Consider the following 20,330-nt stretch of genomic DNA (forward strand, 5'->3'; position numbering starts at 1 on the left):
TGCCCCACTCCCATACATAAAAACAGAAGACTGAATGAGGCCTATATCTCCTGCAATCTAGCAGGAGCAGCTCGGGTCCACAGACGTCAAACACAGCCGAGAATGCTGAAGAGACAGGTTTTTTTTTTACCGCTTCTGTCTTTTCTTTTGCCAGCTACATAGCACTCCATGAGCACTGAAGGAATCACTGCCAGTGCAAATACTATCATATCTGGTGATCCTGTGACCGCCGGGTGTCTGCCTGGCATAGAAGAGCTGATAAGTCCAGATCAGCGCTGCCAATGATTTATGGCACTGCATTTCTCTCATGGATACCCCAGTTGCAGTGGAGAAAATGACAATAAAAGAAAACAATGTTCCTCAGAGATCATTTATGACCTCTTAAAGAGAACCTGTCACCAGTTCTTTCATGTCTGAACTAAGATGCACATCTTAATCAGTGCCTGTGCGGCATTCCATAAAGTGGTGTATAACTCCCTGACTCCCCAAAACCTTTTAACATTTTCCCTTATTCTACGTAAATCCTGCTGATCCGGTCCGATATGTGTCTACCCTTCTGCCCGGATTCTGGTCGACATGGATGACATCTCCTGCATCATCCACATAGCTGGACGAAATCGCGCGCCTGCGCAGAGACATCGCCAGCTCGCGCCTGCGAACTTTTCTCTGCCCTACTCTGGCCAGAGACTAAAACATAAAGGCGCATGTGCTAGATTTTGACCGTCTATGTGGATGATGCAGGAGGCCCCATAGTCCTGAAGAGCTCGTTTACATATAAAAAAGTGGATTTTTTTTAAAATGAAGATTGAAGATATCAAGGTATCATTTTACACCGCTTCCTCTAATCTACATGCCCATATAGACAGCTTAGGAGAGTTGATCGTAATGTTGATCCTAATTACAGATTCTCTTTAAGGGACAAATAATATTTTTTTTTTTTAATTCCTTACAACAAAATAAACAGAACAAAAAAAAATCTGATTTTTATCACATACAGTTAGGTCCATATATATTTGGACAGACATTTTTCTAATTTTGGCTCTAGACATTACCATAATGAATTGTAAACAAAACAATTCAGATGCAGTTGAAGTTCAGACTTTCAGCTTTCATTTGAGGGTATCCACATTAAAATTGGATGAAGGGTTTAGGAGTTTCAGCTCCTTAACCTGTGCCACCCTGTTTTTAAAGGGACCAAAAGTAATTGGACAGATTAAATAATTGTAAATAAAATGTTCATTTCTAGTACTTGGATGAAAACCCTTTGTTGGCAATGACTGCCTGAAGTCTTGAACTCATGGACATCACCAGACACTGTTTCCTCCTTTTTGATGCTCTGCCAGGCCCTCACTGCGGTGGTTTTCAGTTGCTGTTTGTTTGTGGGCCTCTCTCTCTGAAGTTATTCTTTAACCCCTTCACCCCCAAGGGTGGTTTGCACGTTCATGACCGGGCCAATTTTTACAATTCTGACCACTGTACCTTTATGAGGTCATAACTCTCGAACGCTTCCATGGATCCCGGTGATTCTGACATTGTTTTCTCGTGACATATTGTACTTCATGTTAGTGGTAAAATTTCATTCAAATAACTTGCGTTTATTTGTGAGAAAAACGGAAATTTGGCGAAAATTTTGAAAATTTCGCAATTTTCCAACTTTGAATTTTTATGCCCTTAAATCACAGAGATAAGGCACACAAAAAACTTGATAACTAACATTTCCCACATGTTTACTTTACATCAGCACAATTTTGGAACCAAAATTTTTTTTTGTTAGGAAGTTATAAGGGTTAAAAGTTGACCAGCGATTTCTCATTTTTACAACACCATTTTATTTTTAGGACCACATCATATTTGAAGCCACTTTGAGGGGTCTATATGATAGAAAATACCCAAAAGTGACAACATTCTAAAAACTGCACCCCTTAAGGTGCTCAAAACCACATTCAAGAAGTTTATTAACCCTTTAGGTGCGTCACAGGAATTTTTTTGAATATTTAAAAAAAAATGAACATCTAACTTTTTTTCATAAAAAAAATACTTCAGGTTCAATTTTTTTTATTTTACCAAGGGTAACAGGAGAAATTGAACTGCAAAAGTTATTGTGCAATTTGTCCTGAGTACGCAGATACCTGATATGTGGGGGGGAACGACTGTTTCGGCGCATGGCAGAGCTCAGAATGGAAGGAGCGCCGTTTGACTTTTTCAATGCAAAATTGGCTGGAATTCAGATTGGACGCCATGTCACGTTTGGAGAGTCCCTGATGTACCTAAACAGTGGAAACCCCCTACAAGTGACCCCATTTTGGAAACTAGACCCCCCAAGGAACTTATCTAGATATGTGGTGAGAACTTTGAACCCACAAGGGCTTTACAGAAGTTTATAACGTACAGCGGTACAATTAAAAAATCATATTTTTTCCACAAAAATGATCTTTTCACCCCAATTTTTATTTTCCCAAGGGTAACAGGACCCTAAAAGTTATTGTGCAATTTGTCCTGAGTACGCTGATACCCCACATGTGGGGGTAAACCACTATTTGGGCGCATGGCAGAGCTCGGAAGGGAAGCAGCGCCATTTGACGTTTTTGGCTGGAATTGAGATCGGACACCATGTCGCGTTTGGAAAACCCCTGATGTACCAAAACAGTGGAAACCCCCCACAAATGACACCATTTTGGAAACTAGACCCCCTAAGGAACTTATCTAGATGTGTGGTGAGAACTTTGAACCCCCATGGGCTTCACAGAAGTTTATAACATAAAGCCATACAATTAAAAAATCATATTTTTTCAACAAAAATGATCTTTTCACCCTCAATTCTTATTTTTCCAAGGGTAACAGGACCCTAAAAGTTATTGTGCAATTTGTCCTGAGTACGCTGATACCCCACATGTGGGGGTAAACCACTATTTGGGCGCATGGCAGAGCTCGGAAGGGAAGCAGCGCCATTTGACGTTTTTGGCTGGAATTGAGATCGGACACCATGTCGCGTTTGGAAAACCCCTGATGTACCAAAACAGTGGAAACCCCCCACAAATGACACCATTTTGGAAACTAGACACCCTAAGGAACTTATCTAGATGTGTGGTGAGAACTTTGAACCCCCATGGGCTTCACAGAAGTTTATAACATAAAGCCATACAATTAAAAAATCATAATTTTTCCACAAAAATGATCTTTTCACCCTCAATTCTTATTTTTCCAAGGGTAACAGGACCCTAAAAGTTATTGTGCAATTTGTCCTGAGTACGCTGATACCCCACATGTGGGGGTAAACCACTATTTGGGGGCATGGCAGAGCTCGGAAGGGAAGCAGCGCCATTTGACGTTTTTGGCTGGAATTGAGATCGGACACCATGTCGCGTTTGGAAAACTCCTGATGTACCAAAACAGTGGAACCCCCCACAAATGACACCATTTTGGAAACTAGACCCCCTAAGGAACTTATCTAGATGTGTGGTGAGCACTTTGACCCCCCCAGTGCTTCACAGAAGTTTACAACGCCCGGGCGTGAAAATAAAAAATTCGTATTTTTTCCACAAACATGATCTTTTAGTCACCATTTTTTTATTTTCCCAAGGGTACCAGGAGAAATTGGACCCCAAAAGTTGTTTTCCAATTTGTCCTGAGTACGCTGCTACCCCATATGTGGGAGAAAACTACTGTATGGGCACACGTCAGGGCTCGGAAGGGAAGTAGTGACGTTTTGGAATGCAGACTTTGATGGAATGGTCTGCGGGTGTCATGTTGCCTTTGGAGAGCCCCTAATGTACCTAAACAGTGGAAACCCCCCACAAATGACACCATTTTGTAAACTAGACCCCCAAGGAACTTATCTAGATGTGTGGTGAGCACTTTGACCCCCCCAGTGCTTCACAGAAGTTTACAACGCCCGGGCGTGAAAATAAAAAATTCGTATTTTTTCCACAAACATGATCTTTTAGTCACCATTTTTTTTATTTTCCCAAGGGTACCAGGAGAAATTGGACCCCAAAAGTTGTTTTCCAATTTGTCCTGAGTACGCTGCTACCCCATATGTGGGAGAAAACTACTGTATGGGCACACGTCAGGGCTCGGAAGGGAAGTAGTGACGTTTTGGAATGCAGACTTTGATGGAATGGTCTGCGGGTGTCATGTTGCCTTTGGATAGCCCCTAATGTACCTAAACAGTGGAAACCCCCCACAAATGACACCATTTTGAAAACTAGACCCCCCAAGGAACTTATCTAGATGTGTGGTGAGCACTTTGACCCCCCCAGTGCTTCACAGAAGTTTACAACGCCCGGGCGTGAAAATAAAAAATTCGTATTTTTTCCACAAACATGATCTTTTAGTCACCATTTTTTTTATTTTCCCAAGGGTACCAGGAGAAATTGGACCCCAAAAGTTGTTGTCCAATTTGTCCTGAGTACGCTGACACCCCATATGTGGGAGAAAACTACTGTATGGACACACGTCGGGGCTCGGAAGGGAAGCAGTGACGTTTTGGAACGCAGACTTTGATGGAATGGTCTGCGGGTGTCATGTGCGTTTGGAGAGCCCCTGATGTACCTAAACTATTGAAACTCCCCACAAGTGACCCCATTTTGGACACTAGACCCCCCACGGAACTTATCTAGATGTGTGGTGAGCACTTTGAACCCCCAAGTGCTTCACAGAAGTTTATAACACTCGGACGTGAAAATAAAAAAATCATTTTTTTTCCACAAAAATGATATTTTTGCCCCCAATTTTTTATTTTCCTAAGGGTAACAGGAGAAATTGGACCCCAAAAATTGTTTTGCAATTTGTCCTGAGTAGGCTGATACCCTACATGAGGGGGTAAAACACTGTTTGGGCGCATAGCAGAGCTTGGAAGGGAAGGAGCACCATTTGACTTTTTCAACTCAGAATTGGCTGGAATTGAGATCAGACGCCATGTTGCATTTGGAGAGCCCCTGATGTGCCCAAACAGTGGAAACCCCCAATTCTAACTCCAACCCGAACCCCAACACGCCCCTAACCCTAGCCCTAACCCTAGCCCTAACCCTAGCCCTAACCCTAGCCCTAACCCTAACCCTAGCCCTAACCCTAACCCTACCCCAACACACCCCTAGCCCTAACCCTAGCCCTAACCCTAATGGAAAAATGGAAATAAATACATTTTTTTTATTTTATTATTTTTCCCTAACTAAAGGGGTGATAACGGGGGGTTTGATTTACTATTTATGGCGGTTTTTATGTTTGGCGGCTGTCGCACGCTAAAAGACGCTTTTTATTGTAAAAATAGTTTTTGCATCACCACATATTGAGAGCTATAATTTTTCCGTATTTTGACCCACCGAGTCATGTGAGGTCTTATTTTTTGCGGGACGAGTTGACGTTTTTATTGGTACCATTTTCGGGCACGTGAAATTTTTTTGATCGCTTTTTATTCCGATTTTTGGGACGCAGAATGAACAAAAACCAGCGTTTCATGAATTTCTTTTGGGGGGGTGCGTTTACACCGTTCCGCGTGCGGTAAAATTGATAAAGCGCTTTTATTCTTCGGGTCAGTACGGTTACAGCGATACCTCATTTAGGTCGTTTTTTTATGTTTTTGTCGGTTTTATGCAATGAAAACTATTTTATATAAAAAATAATTATTTTTGCATCGCTTTATTCTGCGAGTTATAACTTTTTTATTTTTTTGCTGATGATGCTGTGTGGCGGCTTGTTTTTTGCGGGACAAGATGACGTTTTCAGCGGTACCATGGATATTTATATGCGTCTTTTTGATCTCGCGTTATTGCACTTTTTGTTTGGCGGTATGATAATAAATCATTATTTTTTGCTTCGTTTTTTATTTTTATTTTTTAAGGGGTTCGCTAAAGGGGTTAACTAATGGGACAGTTTTATAGGGCAGGTCGTTACGGACGCGGCGATACCTAATATGTGTACATTTATTGTTTTTTTTTTTTATTATTTTAAAAAAATGAATTTATTGGGGAATATTTTTTTTTTTTTTTACTAATTTATTTGGCGATTTTTTTAAATTTATTTTTACACTTTTTTTTAAATTTTTTTTTACTTTATTACATAGTCCCAGGTGGGACATCACTGTCCTGTGACAGATCGCTGATCTGTCACATCACAGATCACTGTGACAGATCAGCAATCTTTCACAGGCAGTGCACAAGGCTTCCTCATGCCTGCGCTTTGCAGGCACTGAGGAAGCCAGCTTCCCCAGGCCCCCGAAGGCCCCCGTCGCCATCTTGGATTCGGGGGCCTGGAGGATAGGAGCCCCCCGCAGCAGCGCTGCACATTGCGCTGCCGTGGGGGGCTCAGGGAAGCACGGAGGGAGCCCCCTCCCTGCCGATGCTTCCCTTTAACTCCCGGTACACCGCGATCGCGTTTGATCGCGGTGTGCAAGGGGTTAATGTGTCGGGGGCGGTCCGTGACCGCCCCTGACACATTGTGCCGGGTGTCAGCTGTGATAATCAGCTGACACGTGGGCGCCGCTGATCGCGGTAGACGTACTATCCCGTCCCCGGTCATACGGGCCCGGGTACCGTGGACGGGATAGTACGTCTCATGTCAGGAAGGGGTTAACAAGTGAAATGCATGCTCAATTGGGTTGAGATCAGGTGACTGACTTGGCCATTTAAGAATATTCCACTTCTTTGCTTTAATAAACTCCTGGGTTGCTTTGGCTTTATGTTTTGGGTCATTGTCCATCTGTAGTATGAAACGACGACCAATCAGTTTGGCTGCATTTGGCTGGATCTGAGCACACAGTATGGCTCTGAATTCATTTGGCTGCTTCTGTCCTGTGTCACATCATCAATAAACACTAGTGACCCAGTGCCACTGGCAGCCATGCATGCCCAAGCCATCACACTGCCTCCACCGTGTTTTACAGATGATGTGGTATGCTTTGGATCATGAGCTGTACCACGCCTTCGCCATACTTTTCTCTTTCCATCATTCTGGTAGAGGCTGATCTTGGTTTCATCTGTCCAAAGAATGTTCTTCCAGAACTGTGCTGGCTTTTTTAGATGTTTTTTAGCAAAGTCCAGTCTAGCCTTTTGATTCTTGATGCTTATGAGTGGCTTGCACCATGCAGTGAACCCTCTGTATTTACTTTAATGCAGTTTTTTCTCTTTATGGTAGATTTGGATATTGATACGCCTACCTCCTGGAGAGTGTGGTTCACTTGGTTGGCTGTTGTGAAGGGGTTTCTCTTCACCATGGCGATTATTCTGCGATCATCCACCACTGTTGTCTTCCGTGGGCGCCCAGGTCTTTTTGCATTGATGAGTTCACCAGTGCTTTCTTTCTTTCTCGGGATGTACCAAACTGTAGATTTTGCCAATCCTAATGTTGTAGCAATTTCTCGGATGGGTTTTTTCTGTTTTTGCAGCTTAAGGATGGCTTGTTTCACCTGCATGGAGAGTTCCTTTGACCGTATGTTTACTTCACAGCAAAACCTTCCAAATGCAAGCACCACACCTCAAATCAACACCAGGCCTTTTATCTGCTTAATTGAGAATGACATAACGAAGGGATTGCCCACACCTATCCATGAAATAGCCTTGGAGTCAATTGTCCCATTACTTTTGGTCCCTTTAAAAACAGGGTGGCACATGTTAAGGAGCTGAAACTCCTAAACCCTTCATCCAATTTTAATGTGGATACCCTCAAATGAAAGCTGAGAGTCTGAACTACAACTGCATCTGAATTGTTTTGTTTAAAATTCATTGTGGTAATGTCTAGAACCAAAATTAGAAAAATGTTGTCTCTGTCCAAATATATATGAACCTAACTGTATTACACACCCACATGGCCATAAAAACGTGAAAAAATCAATGTGTCATTCGTATTAAAATACAACCAGTAAAAAAATATTACTCCCTCCCAAAAAAAAATATATATATATATAAACATATGTGCATGTATATATTATGCGGTAATTTTATCTGTAATCAAAACAGCGCTAAAACTAATACAATTTATCCTGCATAAAGCAAAGCATCATACAACAGAGAAAAAATACAAGTTACGGCTGCTGAAATGCAGGAAGGCGCAAAGAAAAATTGGTTGTTAAAGGAGCCTCACAGCTATTACATGGTGCCCGATCCACGGGCTGCATGATTCACTCTGCAACGTTTAGGAGAAAAACAGTTGTCGGGGACCGAGCTGCACCAGAGACTAGTCAGACAGGCGGGCTCCCGGGAACTTCTCCCCACCTGCTATCCTGGAGCTCCCTTCCCACATAAGCACGCAATTGCAAGGTAAACACAAGGAAAAAAAAATGTTGTGGTGGGCGCTGTCACGATGAAGACAAGGATGAGAAGGTGTAGAAAAACCATGAACATTTATACAGAGACAGGAACGTGTCTCATAATCAATCGGATTTCTTCCTCAGGCTATCATCGAGAAATTCGATCTACTTTGAAACAAGTTGCTGTCTTAATAATTGTCAGTGGTATTTCTACATCTTGTTATCCTTGTCTTCATCGTGACAGCGCCCACCACGTTTTTCTTATTTTTATTGCCTTGCAATTGTTTTAATGAGACATTTCTTCCTGCTTCAACGGTGGAGCAGCAGAGTGTTCTAGGAATACCTCTTCACTACTACTCTCATCAGAGCTGGGCCCGGAGAGCACATGCTACCTACTCTTCCCTGTTTCTTATCACCAGGGCTTCACCTTCCACATACTAGCATGCAGGGAGAGACATGTCAATCCAAGAAAGCAGGTGGGGAAAAGCTGCCAGGAAATTGCATTTCTGACTAGTCTCCCATGCAGCTCGGTCCCCGGCAGCTATTAAACTGTTTCTCTCTGAAACATTGCAGCGTTTCAGAGACAAACATAGCTGGCTATTACAGCCAGTGCCGCATATATGATGGCCATGAATCAGGCAGCATGTATTAGCTGGTAGGTTCCCATTATTATGAGTAATATAAAAACAAAGGGCAGATCACATAATAGCATAGGCAGCGCACACAGGGCAGACGGTATAGTGGCACAGGCAACGCATACAGGGCAGACCATATAGTGACAGAGGCAGTACACACAAGGCAGACGGTATAGCGGCAAGGGCAGTACACAGGGCACACCATATAGCAGCACAGGCAGTACACATGTCGGCACAGGCAGTACACAGGGCAGACCGTATAGCGGCACAGGCAGTACACAGGACAGACCGTATAGCGGCACAGGCAGTACACAGACCACACCGTATAGCGGCACAGGCAGTACACAGGCCACACCGTATAGCGGCACAGGCAGTACACAGGCCACACCGTATAGCGGCACAGGCAGTACACAGGCCACACCGTATAGCGGCACAGGCAGTACACAGGCCACACCGTATAGCGGCACAGGCAGTACACAGGCCACACCGTATAGCGGCACAGGCAGTACACAGGCCACACCATATAGCGGCACAGGCCACACCATATAGCGGCACAGGCAGTACACAGGGCAGACCGTATAGTGGCACAGGCAGTACACAGGGCAGACCATATAGCAGCACAGGCAGTACACAGGCCATACCATATAGCGGCACGGGCAGTACACAGGGCACACCATATAGCAGCACAGGCAGTACACAGGGCAGACTGTATAGCGGCACAGGCAGTACACAGGGCAGATCATATAGCGGTACAGGCAGTAAACAGGGCAGATCATATAGCGGTACAGGCAGTAAACAGGGCAGACCATATAGCGGCACAGGCAGTACACAGGGAAGACCATATAGCGGCCCAGGCAGTACACAGGGCAGACAATATAGCGGCACAGGCAATACACAGGGCAGACAATATAGCGGCACAGGCAGTACACAGGGCAGACTATAGCAGCACGGGCCGTACACAGGGCAGACCATAAAGCAGCACAGGCAATACACAGGGCAGACCATATAGCGGCACAGGCAATACACAGGGCAGACTATAGCGGCACGGGCAGTACACAGGGCAGACCATATAGCGGCACAGGCAGTACACAGGGCAGACTATAGCGGCACAGGCAGTACACAGGGCAGACCATATAGCGGCACAGGCAGTACACAGGGCAGACCATATAGCGGCACAGGCAGTACACAGGGCAGACCATATAGCGGTACAGGCAGTAAACAGGGCAGAGCATATTGCGGCACAGGCAGTACACAGGGCACACCATATTGCGGCACAGGCAGTACACAGGGCACACCATATAGTGGCACAGGCAGTACACAGGGCAGACTGTATAGCGGCACAGGCAGTACACAGGGCAGATCATATAGCGGTACAGGCAGTAAACAGGGCAGACCATATAGAGGCACGGGCAGTACACAGGGCAGACCATATAGCGGCACAGGCAGTACACAGGGCAGACCATATAGCGGCACAGGCAGTACACAGGGCAGACCATATAGCGGTACAGGCAGTAAACAGGGCAGACCATATAGAGGCACGGGCAGTACACAGGGCAGACCATATTGCGGCACAAGCAGTACACAGGGCACACCATATAGCAGCACAGGCAGTACACATGTCGGCACAGGCAGTACACAGGGCAGACCGTATAGCGGCACAGGCAGTACACAGGACAGACCGTATAGCGGCACAGGCAGTACACAGACCACACCGTATAGCGGCACAGGCAGTACACAGGCCACACCGTATAGCGGCACAGGCAGTACACAGGCCACACCGTATAGCGGCACAGGCAGTACACAGGCCACACCGTATAGCGGCACAGGCAGTACACAGGCCACACCGTATAGCGGCACAGGCAGTACACAGGCCACACCGTATAGCGGCACAGGCAGTACACAGGCCACACCATATAGCGGCACAGGCCACACCATATAGCGGCACAGGCAGTACACAGGGCAGACCGTATAGTGGCACAGGCAGTACACAGGGCAGACCATATAGCAGCACAGGCAGTACACAGGCCATACCATATAGCGGCACGGGCAGTACACAGGGCACACCATATAGCAGCACAGGCAGTACACAGGGCAGACTGTATAGCGGCACAGGCAGTACACAGGGCAGATCATATAGCGGTACAGGCAGTAAACAGGGCAGATCATATAGCGGTACAGGCAGTAAACAGGGCAGACCATATAGCGGCACAGGCAGTACACAGGGAAGACCATATAGCGGCCCAGGCAGTACACAGGGCAGACAATATAGCGGCACAGGCAATACACAGGGCAGACAATATAGCGGCACAGGCAGTACACAGGGCAGACTATAGCAGCACGGGCCGTACACAGGGCAGACCATAAAGCAGCACAGGCAATACACAGGGCAGACCATATAGCGGCACAGGCAATACACAGGGCAGACTATAGCGGCACGGGCAGTACACAGGGCAGACCATATAGCGGCACAGGCAGTACACAGGGCAGACTATAGCGGCACAGGCAGTACACAGGGCAGACCATATAGCGGCACAGGCAGTACACAGGGCAGACCATATAGCGGCACAGGCAGTACACAGGGCAGACCATATAGCGGTACAGGCAGTAAACAGGGCAGAGCATATTGCGGCACAGGCAGTACACAGGGCACACCATATTGCGGCACAGGCAGTACACAGGGCACACCATATAGTGGCACAGGCAGTACACAGGGCAGACTGTATAGCGGCACAGGCAGTACACAGGGCAGATCATATAGCGGTACAGGCAGTAAACAGGGCAGACCATATAGAGGCACGGGCAGTACACAGGGCAGACCATATAGCGGCACAGGCAGTACACAGGGCAGACCATATAGCGGCACAGGCAGTACACAGGGCAGACCATATAGCGGTACAGGCAGTAAACAGGGCAGACCATATAGAGGCACGGGCAGTACACAGGGCAGACCATATTGCGGCACAAGCAGTACACAGGGCACACCATATAGCAGCACAGGCAATACACAGGGCAGACCATATAGCGGTACAGGCAGTACACAGGGTACACCATATACCAGCACGGGCAATACACAGGGCAGACCATATAGCGGTACAGGCAGTACACATGGCACACCATATACCAGCACGGGCAGTACACAGGGCAGACCGTATAGCGGCACAGGCAGTACACAGGGCAGACCGTATACCGGCAGAGGCAGTACACAGGGCAGACATAGCATCATACAGAGAACTGTGACGTAATGAGAACACGTGGAGAAGTCGCCACTAACACTGTAAGGCTATGTGCACACGCTGCGGATTTTGCTGCGGTTCCGCAGCGGTTTTGGCCGCTGCGGACCCGCAGCAGTTTTTGCTGCGGTGTACAGTACAATGATTCCCTATGGGAATCAAAAACCGCAGTGCAGACGGTGCGGAATTTTCCGCGCGGATTATCTGCGGTTTTCAATCCGCAGAAAGAATTGACATGTCAATTCTTTCTGCGGATTCCCCTGCGGTTTGCCATCTCCTCCATTGAGGAGATGAAAAACCGCAGGGCAAAACCGCAGAGCAATCCGCAGGTAAAACCGCAGGTCTTTTGACCTGCGGTTTCACCTGCGGATTGTACAAAATCCGCGCGGATGAATCCGCACCTTTTCCGCAGCGTGTGCACACAGCCTAAAGGAGGAATGCCCAACCCCCAGTCATACCTTGCTCCTCCCACCTGCGGACACTCTTTGCTGGGAATTAGGGACCGGGAATGATGGAGAGGGGACGTTCAGCATTGTGCTATACCGGGAGCCGGCAGAGGACGCTATGTACAGAGCAGCGTATAACTGTATAGCTCTCGTACACCACGTCACTACACACAGTGCACAGCTCAGTGCTGTAGGTACAATGCAGACCAGCCCGCTCCACAGCTGACACCCCACCAAACACACGGTGTCCAGTCAGTGCAGGACCTGCCGTGATGTCATCACCATGTGATCAGTCACGTGATGACAGGCAGGAAGTAGCCCAGGAGCGGGAAAAATAGCTTCGTATAAGAGGCGGTTATATGGTGTGTGATGTTTATCCACGAGACGTGTGTGATGTGTATAAGGGAGAAATGTGTGGTGTGTATCTAGGAGACATGTATGTTGTGTTGTGTGTATCCAGGAGACGTGTGTGATGTGTATCCCGGAGACGTGTATGGTGTGTATCCCGGAGACATGTATAGTGTGTGATGTGTATCCAGGAGACGTGTGTGGTGTGCAGGGCTGTGGAGTCGGTAAGCCAAACCTGCTACTCCGACTCCTCAATTTCCCTTACACCGACTCCAACTCCGACTCCCACATATATTGCTTATATTTAAGTGAAAAATTTATTGTAGTACAATGTGAACCTCAGACATTTAATCATTTTTATGATCCAATAATCAAGATATTTAGATAGAACAGAATATATATTGGTGTACTACCCGGTTTTCATTCTTTTTGGTACAGATACGATATGGATAGACAGATATGGATAAATGGATATATAGATAGAGCAGATTTCTAATCTGCTTTTGCTATTGAAAACATTATCTATGAGCTCAAAAACCTTTCAGGTGATGCAGTTTTTTAAAAAGATGATCAGCTTTTGCAGCTGAAAAACGTATCCTCAAAAAACACAGGAAAAACGCTGTGTGTGAATGTAGCCTTAGATCAGGAATATAACAGCCATTTATAGGACATTTCATAACTTTCCCAAACTCCTATGAAAAAATATTCAGCACATCCTGCATTGAATTACTGTACCCAATTTATTATATATTTTAGGAGTCGGAGTCGGTCCATTTTATACCGACTCCGACTCCACCAAAATGAGCACCGACTCCGACTCCACAGCCCTGGTGGTGTGTATCCCGGAGACATGTATAGTGTGTGATGTGTATCCAGGAGACGTGTGTGGTGTGTATCCCGGAGACATGTATAGTGTGTGATGTGTATCCAGGAGACGTGTGTGGTGTGTATCCAGGAGACGTGTGTGGTGTGTATCCAGGAGACGTGTATGTTGTGTGGTGTGTATCCAGGAGACGTGTGTGATGTGTATCCCAGAGACGTGTATGGTGTGTATCCCAGAGACATGTATAGTGTGTGATGTGTATCCAGGAGACGTGTGTGGTGTGTATCCCGGAGACATGTATGTTGTGTGGTGTGTATCCCGGAGACATGTATAGTGTGTGATGTGTATCCAGGAGACGTGTGTGGTGTGTATCCCGGAGACATGTATAGTGTGTGATGTGTATCCAGGAGACGTGTGTGGTATGTGATGTGTATCCAGGAGACGTGTGTGGTGTGTATCCAGGAGACATGTATGGTGTGTGATGTGTATCCCGGAGACATGTATGGTGTGTGATGTGTATCCAGGAGACGTGTATGTTGTGTGGTGTTTATCCACGAGACGTGTGTGATGTGTGTAAGGGAGACATGTATGGTGTGTATCCCGGAGACATGTATGGTGTGTGATGTGTATCCAGGAGACGTGTATGTTGTGTGGTGTTTATCCACGAGACGTGTGTGATGTGTGTAAGGGAGACATGTATAGTGTGTGATGTGTATCCAGGAGACGTGTGGTGTTTATCCAGGAGACATGTATGGTGTGTGATGTGTATCCAGGAGACGTGTGTGGTGTGTATCCAGGAGACATGTATGGTGTGTGATGTGTATCCAGGAGACATGTATAGTGTGTGATGTGTATCCAGGACACATGTATGGTGTGTCATGTGTATAAGGGAGACATGTATGGTGTGTGATGTCCGGAGCTGTGGAGTCGGAGTCGGTATAAAATGGACCGACTCCGACTCCTAAAATATATCATAAATTGGGTACAGTAGTTCAATGCAGGATGTGCTGAATATTTTTTCATAGGAGTTTGGGAAAGTTATGAAATGTCCTATAAATGACTGTTCTATTCCTGATCTAAGGCTACATTCACACACAACGTTTTTCCTGCGTTTTTTGAGGATGCGTTTTTCAGCTGCAAAAGCAGATCAGCTTTTTAAAAAACTGCATCACTTGAAAGGTTTTTGAGCTCATAGATACTGTTTTGAAGAGCAAAAGCAGCTTAGAAAAAGCCACACAAACTGACATGCTCATTCAGCCCAAAAACGGATCCTCACAAAACGATGTGTCTGAATGTCATATCTTGAAACCCACTGACTTTGCTGGGATGCCCAGCGTCACTGCATTTTACTGCAAAAAACGCTGTGTGTGAATCATGGCCATAGCCAGCGAGGGGCAGGGGGGACAGCTGCCCCCCCCCCCCGATGCAGGGGCACGCACCTATCAAAACTCACTTGTATGCTGCAGTGCTCCCGTCCTGCACCGGCTCCAGACTGCAGGGGGCAATCTCCTCTACTCTGTCCTGTCTTCACCAGAGAGAGGAGGGGTGCCTGCTCTGCATAGGATCCGATTCCTAAGCCCCGAGCTGGAGAAAGTGAGAAAGTTGTGCACACGCTGCAACTGGCAATAAGAGTCTGCAAGAGGGACATGCTGGAAATCTGATTGGAAAAGTGAGGAAATTGGTTATTGCCGCCAGAACCCCTAAAATTGATTCCATCTTGAAGAGACGTGCTGGGAAAGGGGCAATTGTCGATCAAGCCACTCAGTGGGGCAGCACCTATTTAATAATTGAGCAATTGCTTGAACTAAAACCATTTCTTATAGATATGGCGAAGCCTTAGGTAACCCTAAATGAAGGTCAGTGGACACAGGTGGCTGAATTGAAGGAACTGCTTAATCACCCATTTACCGTGACTAAAAAATTACAAGCTGAGGATTTAACACCTGGCATTTTCATGATGGAGCGGAAAAACTTGCTATTTTGCTGTTTAATCACAGATGGCATTTCTGCTTCAATGAAACGGAGAGAGACACAGCTATTGGAAAATAACATTTTTCTGGCCGCTGTTTATGTGGATCCAAGTCATCGTATATTGCTTGATGATCAACAGCTTACTAAAGGAAAAGCTCTGACTGAGGTAGCAGTTAGGAAGAGTGGCCTACAGGAGGACTGCCAGGCGCAAGAGGACTCTGGTCCTGACAGTGCTACTGCTGCCATATCTTCATCCTCATCAGATGAGCTTGACTTTGACAAGTATTTGGATGACATGGAGAAGGCAAAGCATTGCCGCAAGGAAAAAGGTTTCACTTCGTCTCCTATAGCAAGCAGATTGACCATATTTCAGCAAAATGTTTCACTTGCTCTCAAAGAAATAGAAAAATTCAACCGTTCATCAAAACTGACTGTGCATGAGGCAATTCCTTTATACCCGGAAATTGTTAGAGATGTTGCCCATGTTGTTACGGCTTTGCCTCCAACCCAAGTTGGTGTAGAGAGGTTGTTCTCTAGCCTTAAAATTATTAGGTCAGATTTGAGGTCATCTATGAAGGAGGATCTGATGGAGGCAATTCTGTTTCTTAGAACAAATTCATAGACTGCACAAATGTTATTTAGTATGTTTTTGTTGAAAACTGGTTTTTGCCACTTACATAGTTTATTACATAGTATTATATATATATATACATACAATTTATTACAGTTTTTTTGTGTTCTAAAGTTGTATTCCAATAAATATATATTATGTTCTAAATATCTTGATTATTGTATCATAAAAATGATTAAATGTCTGATGTTCACATTGTGCTACAATAAATTTTTCACTTAAATATAAGCAATATATGTGGGAGTTGGAGTCGGTGTAAGGGAAATTGAGGAGTCGGGAGTCCCAGGTCTGGCTTACCGACTCCACAGCCCTGGTGATGTCTATCCAGGAGACATGTATGGTGTATGATGTGTATCCAGGAGACATGTATGGTGTGTGATGTGTATCCAGGAGACATATATGGTGTGTGATGTGTATCCAGGAGACATGTATGGTGTGTGATGTGTATCCAGGAGACATGTGTGTGATGTGTATCCAGGAGACATGTATGGCGTGTGATGTGTATAAGGGAGACGTGTGTGGTGTGTATCCAGGAGACATGTGTGGTATGTATAATGGAGACATGTATGGTGTGTGGTGTGTATCCAGGAGACATGTATGGTGTATGATGTGTATGCAGGATACATGTGTGATGTGTATAAGGGAGACATGTATGGTGTGTGGTGTGTATCCAGGAGACATGTATGGTATGTGATGTGTATCCAGGAGACATGTGTGATGTGTATCCAGGAGACATGTGTGATGTGTATAAGGGAGACATGTATGGTGTGTGTTGCACAGTTGTGCTCAAAAGTTTACATGTCCTGGCAGAAGTTTTGCTTTCTTGGCCTTTTTTTCAGAGAATATGAATTATAATACCAAACGTTTTCTTCACTCATGGTTAGTAGTTGGGTGAAGCCATTTATTGTCAAACTACTGTGTTTTCTTTTTAAATCATAATGACAACCCAAAACCTCCAAATGACCCTGATCAAAAGTTTACATACCCTGGTGATTGTGGCCTGATAACATGAACAGAAGTTGACACAAATGGGGTTGAATGGCTACTAAAGGTAACATCCTGACCTGGGACAAATGCCAGGAAAATTGTTCTGAATGCAAAGAAAAACCCACAAATAACATCACCTGAAATACTGGACTCTGAAAACTAGTGGTGTGGCTGTTTCAAGATGCACAATAAGGAGGTACTTGAAGAAAAATGGGCTGTCATGAGTAAGACTGCTTAGTGCAGTTGAAACGCGTCGACTGGGTCGTGCCGACCATGTACATTTTTCTTTTGTATGCACTATAATTTCTTTTGAAAAAGAAAATGAAAATCCAATCCTGTTGAGCCGGACTCCAATTTTTTCTATTATCCTTGATGTGAGGCTAGGGCGATTTTCTGGATTTTATTTTTGATATTCTAACTCTCAATGTTAAAATTAACCTACCCTTAAAATTATAGACTGTTCATGTCATTGTCAGTTGGCAAACTTACAAAATCAGCAAGGGATCAATTACTTATTTCCCCCACTGTATGGTGTGTGGTGTACATAGAGGAGAGATGTATGGTGTATAATGTACAAACAGGAGACATGTATGGTGTGTGATGTACATATAGGAGACGTGTGATATAATGTACATACAGGAGATCTATATAATGTATATACAGGAGACATGTATGATGTACAGTATATGCAGAAGACATGTATATTGTATATACAAGAGCCATCTATAATAGGTGATGTACATATAGGAGACATGTATGATGTGTAACATATGTACTGGAGACATGTTTGATGTACGTTGTGGAGACACAGGGGTCAGTGGGTGCTCTCGGTCAGTGGGTGCTCTCCGCTGGCTCAAGACCGTATGGACCAGAGCTCTGAACACTTGCCCACCTTTTCCGTGGGCATAATACTACTCAGAGAAACACAGAGCAAGGGTAAAACAGTGTGACAATACTTTATTGAACCACTAACAGACAATAACGTACAGAACAGTCCCAGCAAAATACCCAAGATGGTGCAAATTAGCATCTCACCCTTCTGCTGACTCGCAGAGATTAGAGCAGCTGCAGCTTCGGGGTTTCCAGGGCCGACTACCCCCACCTGTGGGACCCGGCTTTTGGAAGCCACCCACAGAGAGGAGGTAACGAACGACAAGCTTAGGAAGCTGACAGTCCATTGAGGAGCGTTGCTAGGTGACCGAAGGGTCTGAGCCTGGCTTTTTAGAATGTCTCCATGAAGCCAGGTGACCGGTGGGTCCCAGCTTGGCTTCTCCAAATTAATCCATGGGGGTCAGGTGACCAGAAGAATTCAACTTGGCTTCACCAAATGTCTCCATGGTTCAATGATGGTCAATGGAGCAGATCTGCATTCTTCCAGCTAGGGTCGTGGTCCCTTAAGCTGGCATCCTGTAGAATGTCAAATTTGTGTTTCCCTTGATGGTGCCTTAGCTGTTGTTCTGTAGAGTCTCTTCTGATGGAGCCATGGTGTACTGGCTATTGTTTTGTAGACTCTCTTCTGATGGAGCAATGGTATCCTGGCTGTTGTTTTGTAGAATCTGGAAACAGAGGCAGATTCCCTTTTATAGTTCAGAGCTCTAATTCAGGTATTTTTTTTCACAGAATTGGGGGACGGTGACGAGAGGTCAACTCTCCTTATTTGAGAATTTAATCACTTTGCATAGTTTGTCCTCCACTGTTTTGCAAGTCAACAAGCTACATGACCTAGTACAATGGGTAATCAACATATTAGCAAACATCAATTGTTGACAGAAACATGTAGGAGCTGATATAGGAGGTAAAGAGCAGCAATTCAACAATTAACAAACTTCAATTTCAAGAGTTAACGTTCAGGCTCATATGGCAACAGCCTATGTTTTTTGACCCACCAAAGAAAAACACATAAATTCAATAGTCAATGTTCAGACAATAGCCTATCTCTTTTGGCCTACTGAAAATAGACGTCTGGCACAATGAAGATTAAATGCTGTGTTGTCACATACATACAGGAGACATGTATAATGTATCTCCATACATATTCTAGGGGACAAGGAATAGCCCTCATATATGATTCCTATTACTGCCTCACATATACCATACCCCCTCTGTTCAATCTTGGGGTTCTGTCACAACCCAGCTGTTGGGTGACCCGGGACCAGGGGCTCCTTCCCTGTCCATACCACTAGATGGCACCCTAGCTCGCCGTATTCCCTGGAATACTTCTGAAGGTGAAGATGTCGGGGCCGCCACCCTTGCCTTATCTCCTGAATCAGCCCTCCTTCTGTTCTCTTCCCCCACTCAAAGAAGAGGGGCGCTACTGTGCACCGCAGTACACCGAGCCGACGAGCAAGGCAACACAAACAAGTGTAAACTGAAAATTCCAAGCATACAAATATTCACACACATATAACAGAGGAATGCATCGGGGAGTGGAAGGTGGGGGTATAACCAGAGTAAGAGGACGGAAATGAATTATCACGCTTAAATACCACACAACAGTCACAGATAACTCCTCCAAAACTCCTCATATAAATACCACTCCTCCAAGCCAAACAGCAAAAGCTAGCTCTGACAAGGGTTTGAATCAGGACTAAGATTATTAAGGGGATGGGAGTAGCTAACTGAGCTCAGCTGTGAGCTCATATTCCTAGAGTTTCTAGGGAAATACTTGACACAGCAATTGATATATACCCGATTATATAGACCAATGTGTCTATTAATTTATAAAATAAGTAGTATATATCTGCTTAGTAGATGAATGGTCGACCATTTGGAAAAGTAGTGAAAACTGAGAAAAAGAAGAACTGAACCTGTGATCAGAGTAATATGGGACGAGATGATATATGTAAATAAAATACCGTATTTTTTGGATTATAACACGTACTTTTTTCCCCAAAATTGGGGGAAAATGGGGGTGATTCTTATAATGCAGATATACCTTACTGGTACCGTTGCTGCAGGCCGCAGGCTGGGATAAGGGGGTGTCCAGCGGTGCTGCGGATGCCTGGCGGTGCTACGTG

General features: G+C 45.2%; 1 protein-coding gene across 4 annotated transcripts in view; it reads right to left on the bottom strand.

Annotated features, from left to right (window-relative positions):
- CYB5R4 (cytochrome b5 reductase 4) overlaps positions 1-12,880 on the bottom strand; it is a 415,380-nt gene extending 402,500 nt beyond the window's left edge. For 3 of the 4 annotated variants that reach the window (XM_073589653.1, XM_073589651.1, XM_073589652.1), the window contains exon 1: positions 12,566-12,880. In XM_073589653.1, the coding sequence (XP_073445754.1) occupies positions 12,566-12,640 (75 nt within the window). In that variant the 5' untranslated portion in view covers positions 12,641-12,880. The remainder of the gene's footprint in view (positions 1-12,565) is intronic. The other variant, XM_073589650.1, reaches the window with a different exon arrangement.
- Positions 12,881-20,330: the final 7,450 nt, after the last annotated feature.

This window comes from Dendrobates tinctorius, unplaced genomic scaffold (assembly GCF_039654945.1).
Source record: "Dendrobates tinctorius isolate UK_male_01 unplaced genomic scaffold, ASM3965494v1 ptg000111l, whole genome shotgun sequence".
NCBI classification, from domain to species: domain Eukaryota; kingdom Metazoa; phylum Chordata; class Amphibia; order Anura; family Dendrobatidae; genus Dendrobates; species Dendrobates tinctorius.